We start from the raw sequence: 20,020 nt of genomic DNA on the forward strand, positions 1-20,020 counted from the left end.
GTCCTTTTTCACGCCCAACACGGGGCTCGAAGGGTTGAGATAATGACAGAATCCAACTAGAGCTTGGAAAAACGAATTTTTTGTATGCATTTATTTTATTAGGTAAATAGTCACTGGTCATCATGTTGCTTGGTTTCTTCTCATGGCTGTGTTATGTAAATTCCTATATGGCTTATGTACTCCCTGCAATGCTGTTTATCATGTCTGGAAGAGGGATGAGGATTATCATTCTACTGTACTGTGCGATATCTGTTTATGATATGATAAGATCACTGTTCAGACAGCTATTTTGGGGTGTTTATGTGGTTTTGCTGTCCTGTCCGTACATTGGGCACTATCTCTCAGAATTTATTAATAATTACACCTAGTCTGTAGGGGAAACAGGGGGGGACACTTTCCCCAGCTCTTTTGCCTCCCTTTTCTCCTTCAGGTCAGGTATGACAGCTTTTGAGAATTTTGAATATCCTTGGGATACTCAAACCAGCATGTTCCTAGTGTTAGGTCTCCTGAATACGTTCCAGGTCTTGTTTAGGGTTAAGCGACTATTTAAGACTACCACCCGGAGATCTGCTCCGAGGCTGGATAGTCAGGGGTGGCATGGCATGTGGGAGAACATGGGCAGGTACCTGAGAAATTCTCACCTCCAATGGTCTGGGACTTCACCCCTGAACAATTACAGGACCCTGATAAAGTGGTAGAATACTTGAAGGGAAAATCCTGTGGCTATTCTAGACAGGCACAGCTGTCCCCAGCCACCACCAAGGCCCTGCCGCAGTCGACGCGTGCCGGCAGGCACAGCCCCCGGCTGCGAGCTGCTTTTTACCCAGGGGGGAAGGAGCGTGCAGGGGGGAGGGAGTGTGGGGCTCTGTCGTTCCCCATTCCACCCGCACATCGCTCCTTAACCCCTCGGTCCTGTAAGGGCCGTGCGTCAGGTCACGTGTGGCCTCAAGCCCAGGCAGGTCTGGGACCAGGTAGGAAATGGCTCTTCCTCCCCTGGGTTCTCAGTTCTGCTCCTTACCGGCCCTTCTGCAGAAGGCAGGCTGCTCTCACGTAAGCGACACAAGGCAACTTTTCCACCTGAGCCTTGACAAAGGCGCCAGGGGAGGTCTCGGGGAAGTTCCTTCTGAGCAAGCTCAAAGCCTCCCTCATCATTGTCTCTGCCAGCCGAAGGCGTTGCATACACCAGCAAACCTGCAGAGGAAAAGGGAAACACCCTGATCTGCTCGAGTCGGCCAAGAGACTGACGGAGTCTGCCGGTGGCTTGTGATGCCAGGGATATGCCCCGCAGCCGGGGAAAGCATCCAGCTCCATCCCCCAGGACACCCCTCCAGACTTCCCCGTCTCTTTACCTGCCCTTTGAGGCTGAAGAAGGTGGCCTCTTCAAAGCAGGCTATCGCAGTGGCTTTCATCTTCCTCAGGACCTCCGCTTCGTTCAGTTTCATGAGGGCCTTTGCGCAAGCACAGAGAGAGAAGGTGAGCGTGATGCAGAGCCCATGGCCAGCCTCGTCCTCCCCTGTTGCCTCTGGCATGTGTCTTAAGAGGACCCGTTTCTCCCCCTGCTGATGCCCGCCCCAACACAGTCACGCCGGCTCAGAGCACAGGCACCAGTGCTCCTTCAGATCCCCTCCCTGCTAATTCCCCTCCTGCTATGGGCACGGTGGCCTGTGTCTCCGTCCACAGAAGAGGCAAGCCGGAGGAAGAAGTCAGGCTCTGACCCCAGCATGTCCCTTCCAAGGCCCCGTCCAGGCATGCCCTATTGCAGCGGTGAAGTTGTCCTGCCCAGAGCCAGCTGACTGAGAGGACTCCGTGCACGGTGGGCACTGGCGAGCGAGGCAACTCACCATGTAGCTGTTGGAGACGTGCAGGTAGGCAGCAGCACACTCCAGAAGGTAGTAAAAGGCTCGGTCGGCATCGCCCATTGCCACGTAGTGGCGAGCCAAAGGCACAAGCACCGATTCCACGATGGCTCGGCATTCACACCAGTGTGTGCCGTTGTGCTGCCTGTCGGTCTCGTCGGGCAGCTCAGTTGTCTGTTCGCCCTCTGGCAGAAGCCGCTCCGCCACACTAGTCAGAGCACCGTTCCCAGGGGAAGAAGAGAGCAAAGAATGCACAGGCATCACCTACACTGGTCTTTTGCCCCACAGAGAGGCCATCAAAAACCCTTTGTTCAAAGCAGAGCGCGAGCCCACGGGCAGGCATGACTCCTACAGCTGCTTTGTAGCCAGGGAGAAGACGACAAGCTGGGCTTTCTGTCACCTCCCCCAGGCAAACCACCCGGCTCCCTGTGGTGGCTTTTCCCCTGCAGATCTTGTAGCGCTCCTCTCGAGGAACTGGAAAGCAAGGCCTGCTCCAGCGTAGTGTGACCATCACTAGGAGCCCACGGGCTTCCTCAAGCACTGTCTCATCTCCGTGGCCATCTCTTCCCAGCTCCCACCCCACAGAAAGCCTCTTCCTCAAGCTAGAGTCACAACTGGCAGGCAAATGCCAGCGCTTCCTTGGTCTCCTCTGGAGACCCCTGAGCTCCCTGCCTTTACAAAGAATCAAACCCTTGTCTGCTCACCCAGTTTCCTCCTCCGTGAAAGCCTGCTGCTCTGCGGCATCTGCAAAGAAAACAGGGGGTTAGACACCTCCTCGCCTGCCCCAGGGGAAGAGCTGCTCTCGCTCTCCCACTGGGCTTCAAGGACCCTTGCGAGGGTGCCGACACGCTGAGCAAAGTCTGCGGTGGTTGTCCTCAGCGCCTGGGCTCGTCCCTGGCAGACCTCCTCCCAGCCGATCCCCAGCATACACCCCTGGGCTCCTGGAGGGCCCGGGCTGTGGAGCACGGTGCACAGCGTACCCCCAGTGGCGTGGGTCCTATCCCGCTTCAGCTCTTCTCCAGCCAGCACCAAGGCCTCCCAGCTGCATGAGTCGCCTCCGTCGGCAGGGTCCCGACAGCTGCCTCCATCCTGGCTGCTGGTGACGGCGAAGTGGTGGAAGGCGACAAACTCCCCTTGGCCGCAGCTCCTGCATTTGTGCGCGTGCTGCTCCAGGAAGGCGGCACACTTGCCGTGCAAGGCGACTCGCTGCCTCTCGGGCCACAGCTCGTACGCAGCCTTCTGCAGCAGTGGGACGCAGAAGGCCAGGACGCCAGGCTGCTGCTCCTCGGTCCTCGTGCTGGGAGAGGGCCTCTGCACACCTGCAAGGCAAAGGGCCTCGGCATCAGCCCCAGCTCAGAGCCGTCGCAGCCGGGGCACGAGAGTCATGCCTTGGCGTGCATCCTTGCCAGCCAACCAGCACTGCTGCACACCGAGCCTTGCAGCACGGGGCAAAAGGGCCCAGCTTGCCTTGCTGACGCTAGCCCAGCCCCGCGGACACAGCGCTCAGCTGCGCTCCAGGCAGGAGCTGGGCATGTCACCGCCAGCCCAAGCAAGCCCCGTCCAGCACTTTCTCCCTGCTCTTGGCAAGGCAGTCCCCAGCCTCCTGAGCTTCCTCCTGCGCCACAGGGGAGTCAAAGCTGAATAAAAGCCCGTCGAGGGCCCCGGGGCAACCTGGAGAGCATCTTTGATCAGGTGGCTGGGAGAGGATGTCAGGGGCTCCACACGCCCTCCCGTGCCTGCGCTACGAGCAGCACTCGGGACGGCACTTGGTGGGAACCTCCCTCCAGCGCAAAGCTAGCGGGCTTTGAGACTGACCCATAAGGTCTTTGAACAACCCATCGCAAAGAGCCGTGCCTGCCTGAGCCCCAGCCACCCCTCACAGCAGGGGAAGCGCACCATGCCCTGGGGAGCCCTGCCGGGACACAGCTGGGAGCTCCCTTGTCCACCTGCCCGCTACCACTTACCGCTCTCCACCTGCGAAGAGGTGGCTGGCCCCTCGGTAGGATCTTGCACATCTTCTGGCACCTCTGTGTTTTTCAGCCGCTTCAGGATGTTGTCGCTCACCAGCTCGTCCAACGAGGAATTCATATGGGTCCTGAGGCCAGTGGGAAGGATGTGCGACAGGAGCTGGGTGGTAAACACCGGCCCGATGATGGCTGCAAACTTCACAACCATCCGCGTCAGCGGCTGCATCCGATCCAGCTGAGTCAGCGCAATCTCTGTCCAGAAGAAACAACACGTCTCTCTTGCCTCTTCCCCATGCTGAGGCTGGAGAGGCTGGAAAGTTTCAACCCATGAGATGGGGTAGACTTTGGCCTCCTCTCCTTGCGGCTGCACCTACTGGGCAATCGCAACCCAGGGTAGGCATCTTCAAACTGGCTCCGCTCCTGATGGAACCGCAGGCCATGAGGCCTGGGGAAAAGCCAGATGCTCAAACAAACGCTCCCCCACCGAGGGCGGGGAGGGCAGGACCCAGCAGGTATGCGCATCCCATGATGTGCCCTACCAGATCTGGAGTAGGCTTTTGCCCAACAGCGCACACAGAGAACTTTCCCCACATCACAGGTGGACTCAGAGCTCCCCACAACGCTTGCCTTAACTTGGCCAGACAACACTATTCCTTTCTCTTGGTTTTCTTTTTTTTTTTTTTTTTTGGACAAAGCCACTTCACAGCAGGAATACTTTAGCATGACGTCTCTTCACAGTTCATAACAAATGTCTATGACCAGAGAGGAGGGACGCTCATTGAAAGCTCCCCCATCCAGCTCCCCTGGCTACAGGAGGATTTCCATGCCGATCCGCAGAAAAAAAACAAAACAAAACAAAAAAAAAGAAGAAAAAAGAAGAAAAAAGAGAAGGATTTGGTTTGGATTAAGTGCCTTGAGACCAGCATTAGCTGGGGAACTCAAAAAGAGAAGAGCAACACAGATGCTGCGTCAAAGTTGGGACAGAGGCAAGTCAAAGCTTTTTCCCAGCAAAGTATTTGTTTTGGTGAGAAAAGGGAGCCATGTCAGTGTTGCACGGATAACCTTTTCTCTCCTACCTGCTGACGGAGAGCAGGCTCACAGGAGGGGAAAGCGGCTGCCTGCAGCCCCAGGCCTGTTTCTGGTGGGACCGGAGCCGCCTTCCCAGCAGAGCCCCCACGCTGAGAGGGTGACTCTGCAGCACACGGATGCCCGGCCTCCCTCCAGCCCCTGCCCCAGGAAGGAGCCCCAGCACAGCCGCCAGCCGGCAGAGCGGCGCTCGGCTCCTTACCTTTCAAGGGGATGGGCAGCGCGGTGTTCTCCAGGGTCACGCCTGGCCTGAGGAGGCAGACCCTGCCGTCATTCCCCGCGTCGGAGCTCCAGGTTGCTGCGAGGGATGAAGCCTCGACTGCAGATGCTGGGCGGAGCAAGAGAGCACCGATAAGGCAGTTTGCAAAGCGACTCACAGCTCGCGAGCGCTTCACGATTCACTTGGGATGGGACAAGTCCCCCCTGACATGGTCCAGTGCCTGTCCTGAATGTGGTGGTCATGAAGCAGAGCAAAACAGTTCCCACCAGTTCCCAGCCAGGGAAACTGCTGGTGCTAATGCAAGACGTGGCCTCAGTCCTGGCTCTTCCCAAGGCCGCGGCACTCTGGCTGGCATTGCTCTCTCGGATGGCATTACCACCGTTTTCTTCCGTTACCGGCACTCTTGTGGGGATTTATGGTTTGGCATTCAAGTTTCCTGGGCTCGTCCCTCACCTCAAGCTGGGGTTTGTTCTCAAGTGAGCTAGCCTTTGGCCCAGTTAAACTGCATGCCCATTGGAATGCCTAAGAAACACCACAAGCACATGTGCTTCGGAAGGATTTCCCCTGTGTTTTAGCCCCACAACCCCCGCCCCAAGAATGTAGGTCCCTCCGAGCCACCAGAACTCACTGCCCCTGCTTTGCCTGTCCCAACAGCAAGGTGCACAGGAGCCCACACCTCCGCCAGACCAAGATCTGACTCTGCCCAGAGCCATGGGGGAACAACGGGGCAAGACTCTGCTGTGGAGAACACGCCACAGCAACTCGCTAGTCGCAGCCAAGGTGCTTACTGATCAGGCTCTCCCAGTTGTCCTTTGCTTTTCCAGACTGCCTCCGGGTGCAGAACTGGAGCATGTCGTTGGCACGAAGGCAGCGCAGCAGCTCCTCGCAGTAATATGGGATCCCTGAGCTGGTTCGGATCAGGAACCTGCACAGGAGCAGACCCGTCGGGGACCAGCACAAGGAAAGTAAGGTGAAACACAGTTCAGCTGGGCGGCCAGTCACTCAGGCATACCAGGGTAGCCAGCATCTTCATCACAGCTACACCTCACTTTGGAAAGGGATCGTCCTCCCACTGCCTTGGGCTTTTGTGCCCCCTGAACCCTCCAGCCTTTGCCGAAGCCCACGGGAAAAGAATTGCGGACAATGCCCAAAGCGCAGAGCAGCGAGCCCTGCCTTTCTTCTCCTCAGGAGCCTGGAGAGGATGGACCTCTGCCCCGGGGAATCTCCCCCACAGCCCAGCCACCCAGACCAAGGCCTTTTCTGTTCACACCCAGACACAGCTGGGCTCAGGACTCTTCCTCCCTTCCTCCCTGTGCGGCAGCCAAGGCGGACACCTCCCAGGCTGGGTGTCTCGGGAGTTGCCCGCTCTCAGCGCACACCCACCAGGGTGAGGCATAACAAGCCACCCACGCCTGGCACTCGCTAGAATCCAGGATGTTTCTAGTGGCCCTGCGCTCCCTTGCCTGGGGGGCTGATTCCCTACCACAGTCGGCAGAGGTTCAGGTCCTCAGGAAGAGCTCCCCCGCCTCCAACTTACCTCACCAGATCCCTGGGGATGCTGACCACTCCGAGGTCATTGCAGACTTTCTGCATCACAACTGAAGCTTTCAGCTTGTCCAGATGAAGATAAGTGATTTTCTGGGACATGGCGTTGTCTGCTGCGGCTTTGCGGAAGCTCTCTGTTATCTCGTAGCCCGGGGCTAAGCTCATGACCATGAAGAGGGAGATTGTTTGGAGCATGGGTGACATGATGAACCAGGAGTCAGGGTCGATGAAATGGGCATTGTCGATGACAAATATGCCAAAATCTCCTGTAAGGGTCTGAAAAAAAGCAGGTTGCTCTGAGGGGAATCCAGTGGATTCTCAGCTGTCTTGCAGGGGACGAGATTTAGCCTCCGTCTCTTGAGAGGATGCTCTGAAGTCTCTCCCCAGCCCCTTTCCCGCTCGGAAGCTTACTGACTCGTTGAGACTGGAGGGTCATACCTAACATCGCTTGCCCTGCAGAAGGAGGGAGCTCGGGCAAGGGAACCCAGAAGACATTGTTCCTCCTCCAGGGCACACTTTACGGGAGGAAAGTCCTCGGGTGTGTTTGTGGGGCTGCGGGGGGAAGTGGGGGGGCGAGGGCTTTCTTGGGCTCTGACGGGCCATGACCCAGGTGCGCAGTCCTCCCGCCCACTCACACCTCAGTAGTACAGAGCCTGCAGACGGCAGGGTTTTTCCTTCTCTGACCCAGGGGGAAGGAAGGAGAAATGCTCACCTTCTCCAGCACTTTCAGCCGAGTCGAGTGCAATTCCAGTTTTCTTTGAGTTTCATCCATCTCGCGATCGTTGTCCGAAATGGGAAACTGGCCAGAAAAGCAGAGTCAGGGAGAAACACGGCTCCGGGGCTCGGCACACCTACCCAGCACGCAAGACCGCAGAGCCCACCGCCTCTGACGGCCTCAGCCCCTCACCTCTGCCCAGCACAGGGGCAGGGAGCTGCAGCGAGGACTCCACCCAGAGCCTAAAGCAAAGGCCCTCTGCTGAGGGTCTCTGCAGAGCTGGGGCTTGGGCTGAGCCGGTTCTCTGGCTGTGGGAATCGTGGGCTGGCTGGGGCAGACCCCTCGCACAGCGGTGACCTCGGCACGAGGTCAGGAACAGCCTCTCTCCAGTGCCACTTCCAGGGTGCCGAACAAGGCACCGGGCACTGCGGGTGCGGCGCGGGACACCAGCCCCACAGACAGGGAGCCCTCCGGGCCCAGGCATGGGAAATACTCACTGTGACCCCCGCAATGCCCATCCCGGAGCTAAGGCACTCCCAGCAGCGTGCCCACTCAAGGTCAGACCCAGACAAGCTCAGGAGAAGGCCTTCTCAACGTCCACAGGGGCCTCTGGCTCTCACCTTGACGCAGAAAATGTCATTGAGGAGGCAGTAGCTGCTCTCTTCGATTGTCCCTTGCAGCTTTGTCTTCAGCACGCGCTGCCTGTCGCCGCGCGATTCACAGTCCTGGAGGCCCAGGGCCCTGGCCATCAGCATGCAGATGGCAGAGAAGGGCTGCCTCATGTCGATCTCCAGCAGTTCCAGGGCAACCACGCTGCGGTGCAAAAGCAAAAGGCGCTGAGATTCCCCACAGCCCCAGCCTTCTAAGACAAGGGGGGCGGAGGTGCCCTTTGCGGGGAGCTCTTCAGCCCCCCATCTCCAAGCGCTTCCCACAGAAGGCCAAGCTTTTCCCTCCTCGTACGAGAAAGGGCACAGAGGGGCAGTTGCTGCCAAGCCACCGGGAGAGCCGGGTCCAGAGCCTGTGTCTCTGCAGCGCCGGCCAAGGTCTCCCTACGTGCCCCCTGCAGAGGAACTCACGGGGCTGAGAGGCAAGAATGGAGCAAGTGGTGGGTTTGCCTTTGGGCTCCAGACCTTATCGGTCTGCCTGCCAGAGCACAGGCCCCCATGCTCCTCCTGGGAAACACGCCGAGGGCGAGCAGGGCTTCCGAGACAGGCAGCCCTGCTGTCTCTGGGGTCTGGAGTGGGATGAAAAGCACTGAGCTTGGGCTCTTTCCTTCTATCTGCGCCTGACCCAGGGGTGAAGGAGGAAAGACCGTGGCTGCAGAAGCCACCTCCAACTCCCCAAAGAGGCAGAGGCGGGAGCGCAGCACGCAGGTGCTCCCAGGCAGTGTCTCCAGGAGGCTCTGTCGGGAGGCTGCAGTCCAAGGGCCAGGTACCCTGGCAGAGGGGCTGGAGCGTTCCACGGCTGTCAGGGGATGGGCAGGGGCAGCGTCCCAAAGCTACAGGTGGAAAACCTGTACCTGTGGCCAGCATCCTGGCCTAGAGAGGCCAGTTCAGCAAGTAAGTGGCTCTTTCCACAGCCCATCGTGCCCTCAACCGCCAGGATGTTCCTTTGGCCTGAATCCCTATAGGCGTTCAAGCAGCTGACAAAGAGGTCAGTCTCCTGCTTCCGACCTGCGAAGACAAACCAGAGAACGAGCTGCTGGGGGCGTGCTGAAAAGCAAAGAGCCGTCCCTTTTGCGGGCACCCTCCACCGCAGCTTCCCTCCCCGCTACCACATCGGCCAGCCTGCCGGCACCCAGGCCTCCTTCCCACCTGCTCGTCCACGCTTGGGCACCTCTGCCTTCCTCAGAGCAGTCACGGGGCCACCTGCTTGCCTGCCCCGCAGCGCAGCCCCCTCGCCCTCGTCGAGGCCTTTTCCATTGCTCACGCTGCCCCGCTGGCCAACAGTCTGGGGGTGCACAAGAAGCTGGGAGGCGGCACAGCCGCCACAGCCGCCACAGCTGACCCCAACTGCCCAAAGGCCTATTCCAGACCATACAACGCTGTGCTCAGCAAGAAAATCCGGCAGAAAGGAGGAAGGGGGGACGTTTGGAGTGATGGCATTTGTCTTCCCACGTCACCGTTACACGTGATGAAACCTTGCTTTCCTCAAAATGGCAAGACGCCTGCCCGCCCATGGGAAGCAGTGAATGAATGCCTGATTTTGCTTTGGGCGTGTGTGCAGCTTTTGCTTTCCCTATTAAGCTGTCTGTATCTCAGCGCACCAGTGCTCTCACTTTAACCCTTCCGATTCTCTTCCCCATCCCACTGTGGGGAGCGAGTGGCTCTGTGGGGCTGAGCTGCCAAGCGGGGTTAACCCACAACAGGGCCCAAAACATTCGGCAAGACCCCGAGTGAATACAGGCATCCCCTGCCTCCTGACATTTCCATGTCTTCGCCCAGATGCTGCCAAGAAAGCAGCTCTGAGGAGTACAAGGAGGAGAACCCACCCTCAAAACTCTCCATCGATTTGGCAGAAGGAAATCTCTTTCCTGACCCCAAAGACAGGGATCAGTTTAGCCCCCAGGCTGTGAGCAGCTCCACAGTTGGAAGCAACCTTCCTACCAGGTCTGGAAGACAGCAGGGAGCAGCAGGCGCCCCACCTCGTTTTCCACCCAAAGACATCAAGCAAGCAGAGACCAAGACAGGCGGCGCTTTCTTAGGGCTGCTGCAGGCAACACCATCCCTGGTAAAAGCCTCTCCCTTCCCAGCAAGGCACTAAAAGTTACCAAGGGGAAGAACCTGGGCTTCAGAAGAGCAAGGCGTTCTCCACCTACCCAGCAAGGGGACGTACTCCGACCTCTTCTTGGTAAGACCCACGCCAAAGATGCTAGAAGCAGGGGAAAAGACAACACAAGTCAATGAGATGGTGAGAAGCCAGGGGACCTAGAGAAGCAGCCTGGCGTGGTAGGGAAGGAGGTGCTCCTCGGGTACCAGCTTTTCTCTGGAGCAGGCTGTTATCCCCTGCACGCTTTCCCAGCCAAAGTTCAAGCTGACACGCTACGACAGCTTCAAGCGTAAAGAAGCCCAGCGGCCACGGTGGGACAGGAGAACGTATCAAGAGTCCATCCCCAGAGGCCAAACCCAGAGAAACAGGAGAAGACATGTGAAAGAAGCCAGGGCGTGCTGTTGGCTGGGAGACAGCTTTACCACTTTGGCCAAGAACACCAAGCGTCTTTGAAAGGGGGACTTGTGTCCCTGAAGGGCTTGGGATGCCAAGCACCTGGCACCTTTGGCTCAAGTCTTCCCGCAGTTTCAAAGAGACGGCAGTGGTAACCTTCAAACCGTCCTCTAAAGGGAAGGTGAAATCCTGGCCCAGAAGAGCTGAGATTTCTGCAGGAAGACATGAGGAAGAGTGTCCCGATGGTCCACGTTTCCCCATGGGGACCAGACTGGCCCAAAGCTTCCTGCTCGGAGCAGCTGGGACAGAAAACTCCTTGGGTCAGCATTCCCAGGGCACGTGGTGGAGCAAGCACAGCACGGAAAGCACAGCCCAAAGCCCTTTAGACCGAGCCCACAAGGCCAGGTTGTGTCTACCAAGACAGACAAACCTTCCCCATCCCTGCGATTTCACTCCTGCTTTTCATCTCTCTCTCCGGCAGCTCCTTGAAGTAGGAAGCAGGCAGCCAGGAGGCGGCGTAAGTCACTGCATCACAGGACACCAGCCCAGGGTAGTGCACCATCATCCGGGCAGCCAAGTTCACCTTCTGGCCAAGGACTGCCAGAGAGAGAGAGCACGCGTTAGAGAGAGAGAGCATGCGTCGGTGTGGCCCGTGCCGCCAACCCCGCGGCACCCTTCCAGGCCAATACCTGTGTATTTGTGTCTCAGTGGGTGGCCAGTGACTCCGCAGAACATCGTCCCTCTGGTAACTGCCACAGACATTGTCCTGGCACACAGAGAAACAGCAGGGCTTGAGCAGCGCCCCAGGCGCAGTCCTGCCCGCCTGGCTTCATCCCTTCCCACACCTCCCCTCGCTGCCAGCCTGGGCCACCGGCTGTGCTGCCCTGCCAGCGTGGGTCTCGGGGACGTGGAGAGCTCAAGGGTGCAACATCTGCAGGTTGCAAGGGACAAGGGGCAGGGGCAGAGCACGTGCAGGGCCACAGCCATCTTGTGAGCAAAGAGAGAGGGAAGAAGGCGCCCGCCATGTCACCGCCTGGCGATGACAGCCACTTGGGATCAGGTGGCTGGGCCCCATCCCCGTTCATGGGGCAGTGGCCCAGAAGGGCCTGCCTCTGGCCGCAGCGGCCTCTGGCCCTCACGAGGGCTCTTTCCAGTGCGGTGGCCAGCAGAGTGTGCTTGGAGGGACTCCGTCTGGCTGCCGTGGGCTGAGCCCAGGGGTTGCCTGCCACCTCGCAGGGCACTGCCTCCTTCCTGCCAGGGACAAGGGAGAGCAAGCTAGAAGGCACATCTCTTTCTGGGAAGCCCCCTTGCGCCGTCCCAGGCAGCATGCACCCCGCCGACCCCCGCCACACACTCACTCTCTTTCCTTGAGCATGGTGGAGCACGAGTTGAAGATCTCCAGAGCACTCTGCAGGGCGTGAAGGCTCTCGCAGGGCAGCTTGTTTCCAGGGAGTCCCAGCACGCAGAGGAACGTGCAGCCCTGCCCAGGACAGATGTGGAACATGTTGCTACAGCGCCTAAGAGGGAGTCTCTCCCTCGTGCTCACTGCCCACCCTCTGGCGCTGGGGGAGGCCACCGTTCCCCCCCACTCACTTTATCACACAGGAGGACTTTGTTGATGTGGCCCTTGTGAGGAGAGAGGATTTCTAGCATCACCCTGCTGGCCTCCTTGAGGACGGTGCTGAGATGCTCCGAGCTGGTACCTGCAGCAAGCTGCAGCTGGACAAAGATGCAGGTGACTGGCCGTAGCTCAGAGAGGAGATCCATGGGCAGTCCTGCATCGAGCTGGAAGACAAGAGCACGACGGCTTCACCAGCCTGCTCTCCCGGGCTCTTACTGCCCACACCAGTACCGAGGGAGAGCAGGCGTGCTGGCGATAGCGGGTAATAGCAGAGGAAGGGATAAATCCTCCTCTCGGTGCAAAAGGGCGGGCAGGCCGCCCAGCCTGCGGCAGGCAGACGCCGAGTCATAACACAAATGACAAAGGAGAGAAGGCTGCTCCGCTAACACGCCATCTGGGGACCGGTACGGACATGAGGGGAGACCCTCAGGGATGCTCCAGGGACTTCAGGGGAATCTCCCCTTTATCCCACCGTTGTGTCCGCAGCACACTCAGAACCATAGCCACGGAAAAGACAGAGGGACAGGAGTCCTCCTCCTGCCACCCATGTCTCTCTGAGGACAACGCAGACAATGGTGCAGCACCGGTGCCCCTGGGCTCAGTTTCCCTGCGTTGTCATCGCAGGGTGCATTTTCTTTGATTGGTCTGTTCCCATAAGAACTCCATCTCTGCAAGGCACCACTTCTTCTGCCCTCCAAAAATGCAGCCCCCAGCAGTGGTGGCCTTGCCGTACCTTCCCGAGAGCAGCGACTGGTATGTACTTCCTAAGCACATCCTTGGCGTTCAGGTCACTGGGCAAGAGAAGAGCAGGCCTCATGGCACCTGAGGAGAGAAAAGGCAGGTGGTCGCTGGGCGGACGGGACTACGAGCTGTTGCAAAGCAGGGCCTGGCCCTGGAACTGGGGGAGAAAGAGTCTTCTGCGCTTGCTCATGTTGCCACCTCCAGATGCTGAGGGCAGAGCTCTGCCCTGGAAGGAGGAGGCGGCAGCAGCCGCCGCCCTGGGAGGCCCAACAGCATGAGTGCTAACGGACAGAGGGAAGAGGGAGGAGGTGGTTCCTCTCTGGCCCCTGAAGCAGCAAAGCCCCACCTTTCAGGACAATCACAGAGCAAGGGGAAGTGGGCACTCACCTTCCCGTTTTGAGCGGTGTCTCATTGGGTCTTGTACGAGCTTGCGTAAGGCGTCTTGGCATTCGGACCAAGGCATCGGATCCATGCCCGTCACCTGAAGACACACAGAATGAAAGCACTGCCACTGGCCTCCCCAGGAGTCCCAGGGGACAGAGCCTGCCCTCCACCGTCACTGCCCAGAGAAGGGGAGAAGTAGCCCACCTGGCTGGATGGGACAGCAGTGCTTCCTCAGAAGCACCGGAGCTGGACAGCCATTCTCCAAGCATGCCCATCTCCAAGCAACCACAGCTCCATGGCCCACAGAGGACATTGCTGCTGGGGCTCAAACCCTCCCAGCGCCTCCTGACCCCTCAAAGCAAGAAAGCCCAGCCCACGGTTACCCTTGAGGTGGAAGGACAAGACCTTCCCCTGCCTGCCCGCTTTCCCACCTACAACTCTCTCCACATTCATCTCCTCAGCCTTCCGACACTTCCCTCCTTCATGGCCAGGCCCAGGCCCTCAGAATGGCTCTCGAGGCCGTCCCATCCACCTGCCTGCACAGCTCTTGTGCCTGCGAGATGCTTGGTCCTCAGCCGGTGCTGCTCACAGAGCTCCCAGCAGGTGGCCGAGAGGACAACTTCACCTGCACCCGCAACCTCTTCGGCATCACGAACTTCAGCCAGGCACGGGCCAAAAATGCAGAAGTGTTGCCAGCTCTCATCTCCGAAAACCGGGAGGCTCATGGTCCCTGCAGAGATCCCTGGGGAGAAGGAGAAGCAGAACTGACACAGGGAACATTTGGAACTCTACAGCCCCCAGCATCTCGGCTGCTCAGAAGCTCCTCTGAAGCCCAGCGGGGAGACGGGCATTACGGAGGGGTAGAGGGTAGAGCATCCTCCCTCCTCCTGGGGGAGACGCTGACACGAGTCCCTAAAACAGGCGTCTAGAAATAGACGAACCGAGTTGACATTGAGAATGTGTTGAGTGCGCCAGGCGTCATCCCCAGCTGCCTGCCCCAGAAGCCCAGCAAACCAGAAGCACCCTGTGGCATGGCAGAGTGCCACACATCTGCGTCTGGCACAGCGCCCGTACCTATCTTCAGTTGGATCTTCTGCCCCACATCTGTGTCACGCCTTCCGTACTTCTTCTGGATCTGCCGGCTACAGTGCAGCACCAGGCTGATGGTCCTGGCCACCTCCTGGGGTGGTGTTCTCCACAGCACCAGCACAGCATCTCCTGGGGAAAGGGAGGGAAGGTAAAGGCTCTGCCGAGACCTGACTCTCCCCGACCTATGGTCTGGTTCTGCAGAGACAGCAGAAACCAGCCGCCGTGCGGAGGAAGATGGGCTTGTGGGAGGCCATCGTCCTGGAGGACCATGTCCTGGGCACCAGGACACCTCTCCTATCCCGGGCCAGCCACAGCAGCAGACGGCTGGCAGCGGTGACACCCCCTGTCCCGAGCGCTCCTCTGCAGCTGCAGCACTGGAGAGAGGGCACTGCTGGAGGGGTGCGTGCGTGGCCAAAGAGCTGGCTCAAGGCGGTGCACAGAGCCTCTTGAGAAGGAGCGCACAGCAAACGGCCGCCACAGGAGTTAAATGTTACAGCTCAGTGCCCGAGGTCATCGTCGTCCCAAGAACCTACCAGCAAACTTCAAGATGTCTCCTCCAAAAATCAGGAACTCTGTGGAGAGAGGGAAGAAAAGGCAGAGTCATGTGGACACCTTCTTCCAGAAGCCACCGAGCAAGGCCCTCTGCCTGGGGGGAGCAGCGGGGCAAGGGTGCACTGTGGGGCACAGCTCAGGAAAGCACCGCTCCGGCCTCTCTCCCAGGCTCACGGTGGTCACAGCCCTTGTACCCGCACAGCAGGCAGGGAGGCAGGGCCTCCAGATGCCACCAAACCTCAGAAAGGTGGAGGCTGGAAGGGACCTCTGGGGTCCATCTGGTCCAACCCCGCTGCTCAAGCCCGGCTGCACAGAGCCAGCTGACCAGGACGGTGGCTGATGGTTTCGGAATAGCTCTGAGGAGGGAGACTTCACAAGCTCCCTGGGCAACCTCTGCCAGTGCTCAGTCACCCTCACAGTCAAAAAGTGTTTCCTGATGCACAGAGGGAACCCCCTGTTCCACTCTGGGCACCACTGGGGAGAACCTGGCTCTGTCCTCTTTGCACCCTCTCTTCAGGTTGTAGGCACGTTTCTAAGGTCCCCCCCGCAAGCCTTCTCTTCTCCAGGCAAACCAGGCCCAGCTCTCTCAGCCTTTCCTCATAGCACAGACGCTCCAGACCCTGGAGCACTTGCTGGATGCCCTCAGCCTGCTCTGGGCCCTGACGCAGCACTGAGACGGCTGTTCACGCCAGAGGCACCGAGGTGGCTGCTGAGAAAGTGGGTGCCTCCTCGGCCGCAGCGGCGAGCACAAAGGACCCGTGCTGGTGCTGACCCGCCAGTAGACCCTGGCTGCGCTCGCTGTTCCTCACAGAAAGCCCCAGCCCTTCCAAGGAGGCAGGACCAGGCTGCCTCCACCCTCCACCATCACGGCCCGATGCCACACAGTCCTGCAGCACGGCTCCTACCCTCCAAAATGTCACACAGGTACTCATTGAGCGTTTGCGCCAGCTCATCAGTGCCTCTGCCTTCCATCTGTCACCGCCATTACCCGGTGTTCTGCTGTGAGCGACACGGCGCTAACTTCTCTTGTAATGCTGGGGAAAACTGCACTTCTAGAACTCTCTTGTCTGAATTTGGGAAAATATGTACTTCATAGCCAGCTAGCCTATGTGGGATTAGCGGTCTCGGTGCTTTTAAGCCTTCCCAGGTGTAGAGATGAGGAGGAGCGCGGCCTGGGCACTTGACCCAGGCTGGCCCACAGCATTATTTCATACCACGAAATAATTTCATACCATGAAATAATTTCATCCTTAGAGAGAGAGCTTTTTATTTTCGTCTCCTTCTAGATACAGAAATTAATATTATTTTTCAATAGCTATCAAAAGAAGAGCTTGTTCTCTATTTCAGTGCCTCACACCCAGAGTTACAGGTTTGAACGTTTTTTAAACACTGCGACCCCCGCCCAACTTCCAGACATTTTGGGGCCGTCACCCACCTCTTTTGGGGGGAACTCAGCATAACCCCCACATCCCCCCTCGCCTGCTCCTCTGCCATGTGGGCCGGGGGACGGAGAGACAGGGAGAGACGAGGTGGGCGGAGGGGGAATGGTGGGGGTGGCAGAGCCGGCAGTACCTGGCCATCCCGGCCACCGCCGTCTTGCCCCAGCAGGCCTTTGCCGCTGGCCAGAGCGGCCTGGAGCATCGGCAAGCCGTCCTGGCGCCGGAGAACATGGGCCACATTCTCTCGGCACTCGCTTTCCCACCCCGCCTCCAGAGCCAAACTGCTCAAAACTCATCCCTTTCTATGGAATTTTAAAAATCACTGAGCGCTGCAGCATCCCACTTCTTTTTCTTTGTTGAAAAGGAAACAGCCTCCAGGTTTTTTGGTGAAAAACTCCCAGTCCTCCCAGCTGGCAGGGCTGCCGCTGACTCCAGCCTTACTGGGAGGCCCGTCTTCGTTTCCGGAAGGCAGCCGGTTTCCCTTTGGAATCGTTAAGGGCTAGATAAAAACGTTCCTTTGAGGTTTATTTTGAAAAATACAAGCCTTGAGAAGCCCAAGGAGAACGTTCCCACACGCCCCCTACTTTGGGGACAGGAGTTTATCGAGGCCCAGACCTGAGGATTGGTCCTTTCAAGAGAAAAACAGAACCAAAATATAGATTATTTTTCTTTCCACTGGACATGAATATTCAGCAAAAATTAAACAAAGTCATCAAAATCTGGTGGCCCGGAAACAAAAAAAATCAGCCTATTTTATACTGTTGGGAGAGACAAGACGCCTTTCTTTCCATTTCCTTCCTTCAACTAATCAAACCCTCCATGTTCCCTCCCAAACGCCACGTTAATTTACGCAAATAAGGACCAATTAATAAAATAAACACACAACGGGTGCTTTAAATACGACCGAGACGCCTCACGGCCACCCAACACCTTTAACCACCCTGATTCTGCTGCTCCGGAACCAGCGGAACGAGTTGGAAATTCTTTCGTTATGGCGCAAAGAGCAAGAGCAGGGCAAGCCGCAGAGACCAGCTTCAGGGCAGGTAAGACTGCGCTGGGGAAGGGATCTGCAGCGAAAAGGGCCGACGCAAAGCTCTTTTTGGGGCTTTTGGAAGCCGGCAGAAGCCCTCGGCCTCTGCTGAGGGCTGTCAGCTGGTGGGCAGGCTGCTGAGTGAGCCTGGGGGTGGAGACAGCACCTCCCCCGATCGATCAAGCCACCAGGTTATAGGAAGCCTCCGGGAGGGCAGGGACTAGTCCTTGCCCAGAGCGAGCAACCAGTGCTCCCCCCAAGTGACCGTCAAGTCACAAGGTCTCGCTTGGGTCTAGAGATCCAGCCGTGGTTGCTACCCGGTCGAAGGCTGCTGTTAAAAAAACTGTGGGCACCCAGACAGAGGCCCCACGCAAACATATGGGCAGCCAGGCCTCTGGCTGCAAAGAGTGCCGGAGCCTGGCACTCGCCATGGAGGGCAGCAGAGACAACACTTGTGTAAGACGTGAACAGGTAAATGATCTGCTCATTCTGGTGGCTGAGCTGAAGGAAGAAGTGGAGAGGTTGAGGAGTATGAGAGAATGCGAGAGGGAGAGTGACTGGTGGACCCGCTCCCGGAGAGAAAGGGAAGAGGGTGAGGCCCCACACAAGTCAGAGGACCCCCTCCCCTCTCGTCACCAGGCAATAGGAGGGGATCGCAGAGACGAGGGGGAATGGAAACCGGTCCCTGCTCGGGGAAGCAGGAGAATGCCCTCCCGGCCCCTCCCACCTTCCCAGTTACCTTTGCAGAACAGATATGAAGCCCTGCAGGAGGAACTGGCTGTTGGAGAGGAGGATGATACACCCAGGCCAGGAACGTCAGAAAGACCAAGTCGCCATGGACCCAGCATCACAGGTGGCTCCAAAAGGAAAAGCAGACGGGTCATTGTGGTGGGTGACTCTCTATTGAGGGGGGCGGAGGGGCCAATATGCCGTCCAGACCCACTTCACAGGGAAGTCTGCTGCCTCCCTGGGGCACGGGTCAGGGATGCGTTAGGCAAACTTCCGGCCCTAGTAAACTCCTCTGACTACTACCCCTCTTAGTATTTCAGGTGGGTAGTGATGAAGTGGGTAGGAGGAGCCCAAAATCGATTAAAAGAGATTTTAGAGCCTTGGGGCAACGGCTTAAGGGGTCAGGAGCACAAGTTGTATTCTCCTCTGTCCCTTCAGTGGCAATCATGAATGAGGAAATTAACAGGAAGAGGCAACAGGTCAACTCGTGGCTCCAGGACTGGTGTTATCAGCAGGGCTTTGGGTTTTTTGATCACAGGCTGCTATATGAGTCACCTGGCCTGCTGGTGGCAGGTGGGACGCACCTGTCCCAGAAGGGGAAAAGAATTTTGGGGCAGGAGTTAGCAAGGCACATTGACAGGGCTTTAAACTAGATATGAGGGGGGAAGGGGAGACAACTGGGCCTGTCAGGAATAAATCCAAGGGAGGCATGCCAGGGCTTGAAGGATGGTGGGCTAGCAAGGACTCTCACTCTGACATTTCACTGGGGAGAAGGGATAGACACTTAGAAATCATGGAAGCACCTGAAAGGGGTCTGGTGGGAAATGGGGCCCACACTCACAAAAAGGTGCTGGAGTCATTAGCACATCTGAAGTGCATCTATACCAATGCACGCAGTATGCGCAACAAACAGGGGGAGCTTGAAGCCATGATGCACCGGGGAAACTATGACACAGTGGCTATCACAGAAACGTGGTGGGATGCCTCACATGACTGGAGTGCCACAATCGATGGCTACAAGCTCTTCAGGAGGGACAGACAGGAAAGGAGAGGTGGAGGAGTGGCCCTGTATTTTAGAGAATGCTACGAGAGCTCAGAAATGGAGTATAGTGATGACGGGGTGGAGAGTGTTTGGATTAGGTTAAGGGCCGATAAAGCTGCTATCGCTGTGGGAGTCTGCTATAGACCTCCCAACCAAAGCAGTGAGGCGGACGAAGCTTTCTATAAGCAGCTGGGGGAAATCTCGCGATCACTTGCTGTTGTTCTTGTGGGGGACTTTGACCTCCCGGATATCTGCTGGGAATACAGCACAGCTGAGAGGGAACAATCCAGGAGGCTCCCGGAATGTGTGGAAGATAACTTCCTCACACAGCTGGTAAGTGAGCCCACCAGGGAAGGTGCCCTCCTGGACCTGCTTCTTGTTAACAGGGAAGAACTTGTAGGGGAAGTAAAGGTTGGTGGCCGTCTAGGGCACAGTGATCGTGAGATGATCGAGTTTCTGATTCTTGGGGAAACAAGGAGAGGGGTTAGTAAAACTGCCACCTTAGACTTGCGGAGGGCAAATTTTGACCTGTTCAGAAGACTGCTGGACAGAGTCCCTTGGGAGGCTGCCCTGAAGGATATAGGAGCCCAGGAAGGCTGGACATACTTCAAGAGAGAAGTCTTAAAGGCACAGGAGGAGGCTGTCCCCGTGTGCCGAAAAACAAGTAGGCGGGGAAGGAGACGGGCCTGGCTAAATAGGGACCTTTGGCTGGACCTCAAGAACAAAAGGAGAGTCTATGACCTCTGGAAGAGGGGGCAGGTCTCTCATGAAGACTATAAGGATATAGCGAAGCTATGCAGGGAGAAAATTAGGAGAGCCAAAGCGCAGCTCGAGCTCAACCT

At 57.8% G+C, this 20,020-nt stretch overlaps 1 protein-coding gene across 1 annotated transcript; it reads right to left on the reverse strand.

Annotated features, from left to right (window-relative positions):
* Positions 1–1,014: 1,014 nt before the first annotated feature.
* Positions 1,015–15,910, reverse strand: LOC134509646 (adenylate cyclase type 10-like). The gene is made up of 21 exons (XM_063322227.1): positions 15,844–15,910; positions 14,920–14,958; positions 14,372–14,515; positions 13,887–14,039; positions 12,906–12,994; positions 12,145–12,336; positions 11,910–12,031; positions 11,582–11,802; positions 10,982–11,148; positions 9,204–9,339; positions 8,909–9,062; positions 8,010–8,202; positions 7,387–7,473; positions 6,667–6,950; positions 5,918–6,054; positions 5,112–5,237; positions 3,821–4,075; positions 2,561–3,175; positions 1,842–2,041; positions 1,350–1,448; positions 1,015–1,191 (listed from the first exon to the last, which is right to left on the reverse strand). Exons 1-21 carry the CDS (start codon positions 15,908–15,910, stop codon positions 1,015–1,017), a joined length of 3,657 nt encoding a protein of 1,218 aa, XP_063178297.1.
* Between the last annotated feature and the right edge of the window lie 4,110 nt (positions 15,911–20,020).

The sequence above is a fragment of the Chroicocephalus ridibundus genome, unplaced genomic scaffold (genome assembly GCF_963924245.1).
Source record: "Chroicocephalus ridibundus unplaced genomic scaffold, bChrRid1.1 SCAFFOLD_448, whole genome shotgun sequence".
Lineage (NCBI taxonomy): Eukaryota > Metazoa > Chordata > Aves > Charadriiformes > Laridae > Chroicocephalus > Chroicocephalus ridibundus.

What these genes read in the sequence shown, in the direction of transcription:
- LOC134509646 (XM_063322227.1), bottom strand. Translation starts at nt 15,910, where the DNA reads ATGGAAGGCAGAGGCACTGATGAGCTGGCGCAAACGCTCAATGAGTAC. An exon ending in GAAGATCCAACTGAAGATAG is followed by an intron (nt 14,040 to 14,371) that starts GTACGGGCGCTG and finishes CCTTCTCCCCAG; the next exon opens with GGATCTCTGCAGGGACCATG. An exon ending in TTCACGGAGGAGGAAACTGG is followed by an intron (nt 2,042 to 2,560) that starts GTGAGCAGACAA and finishes GGCTTCTGCCAG; the next exon opens with AGGGCGAACAGACAACTGAG.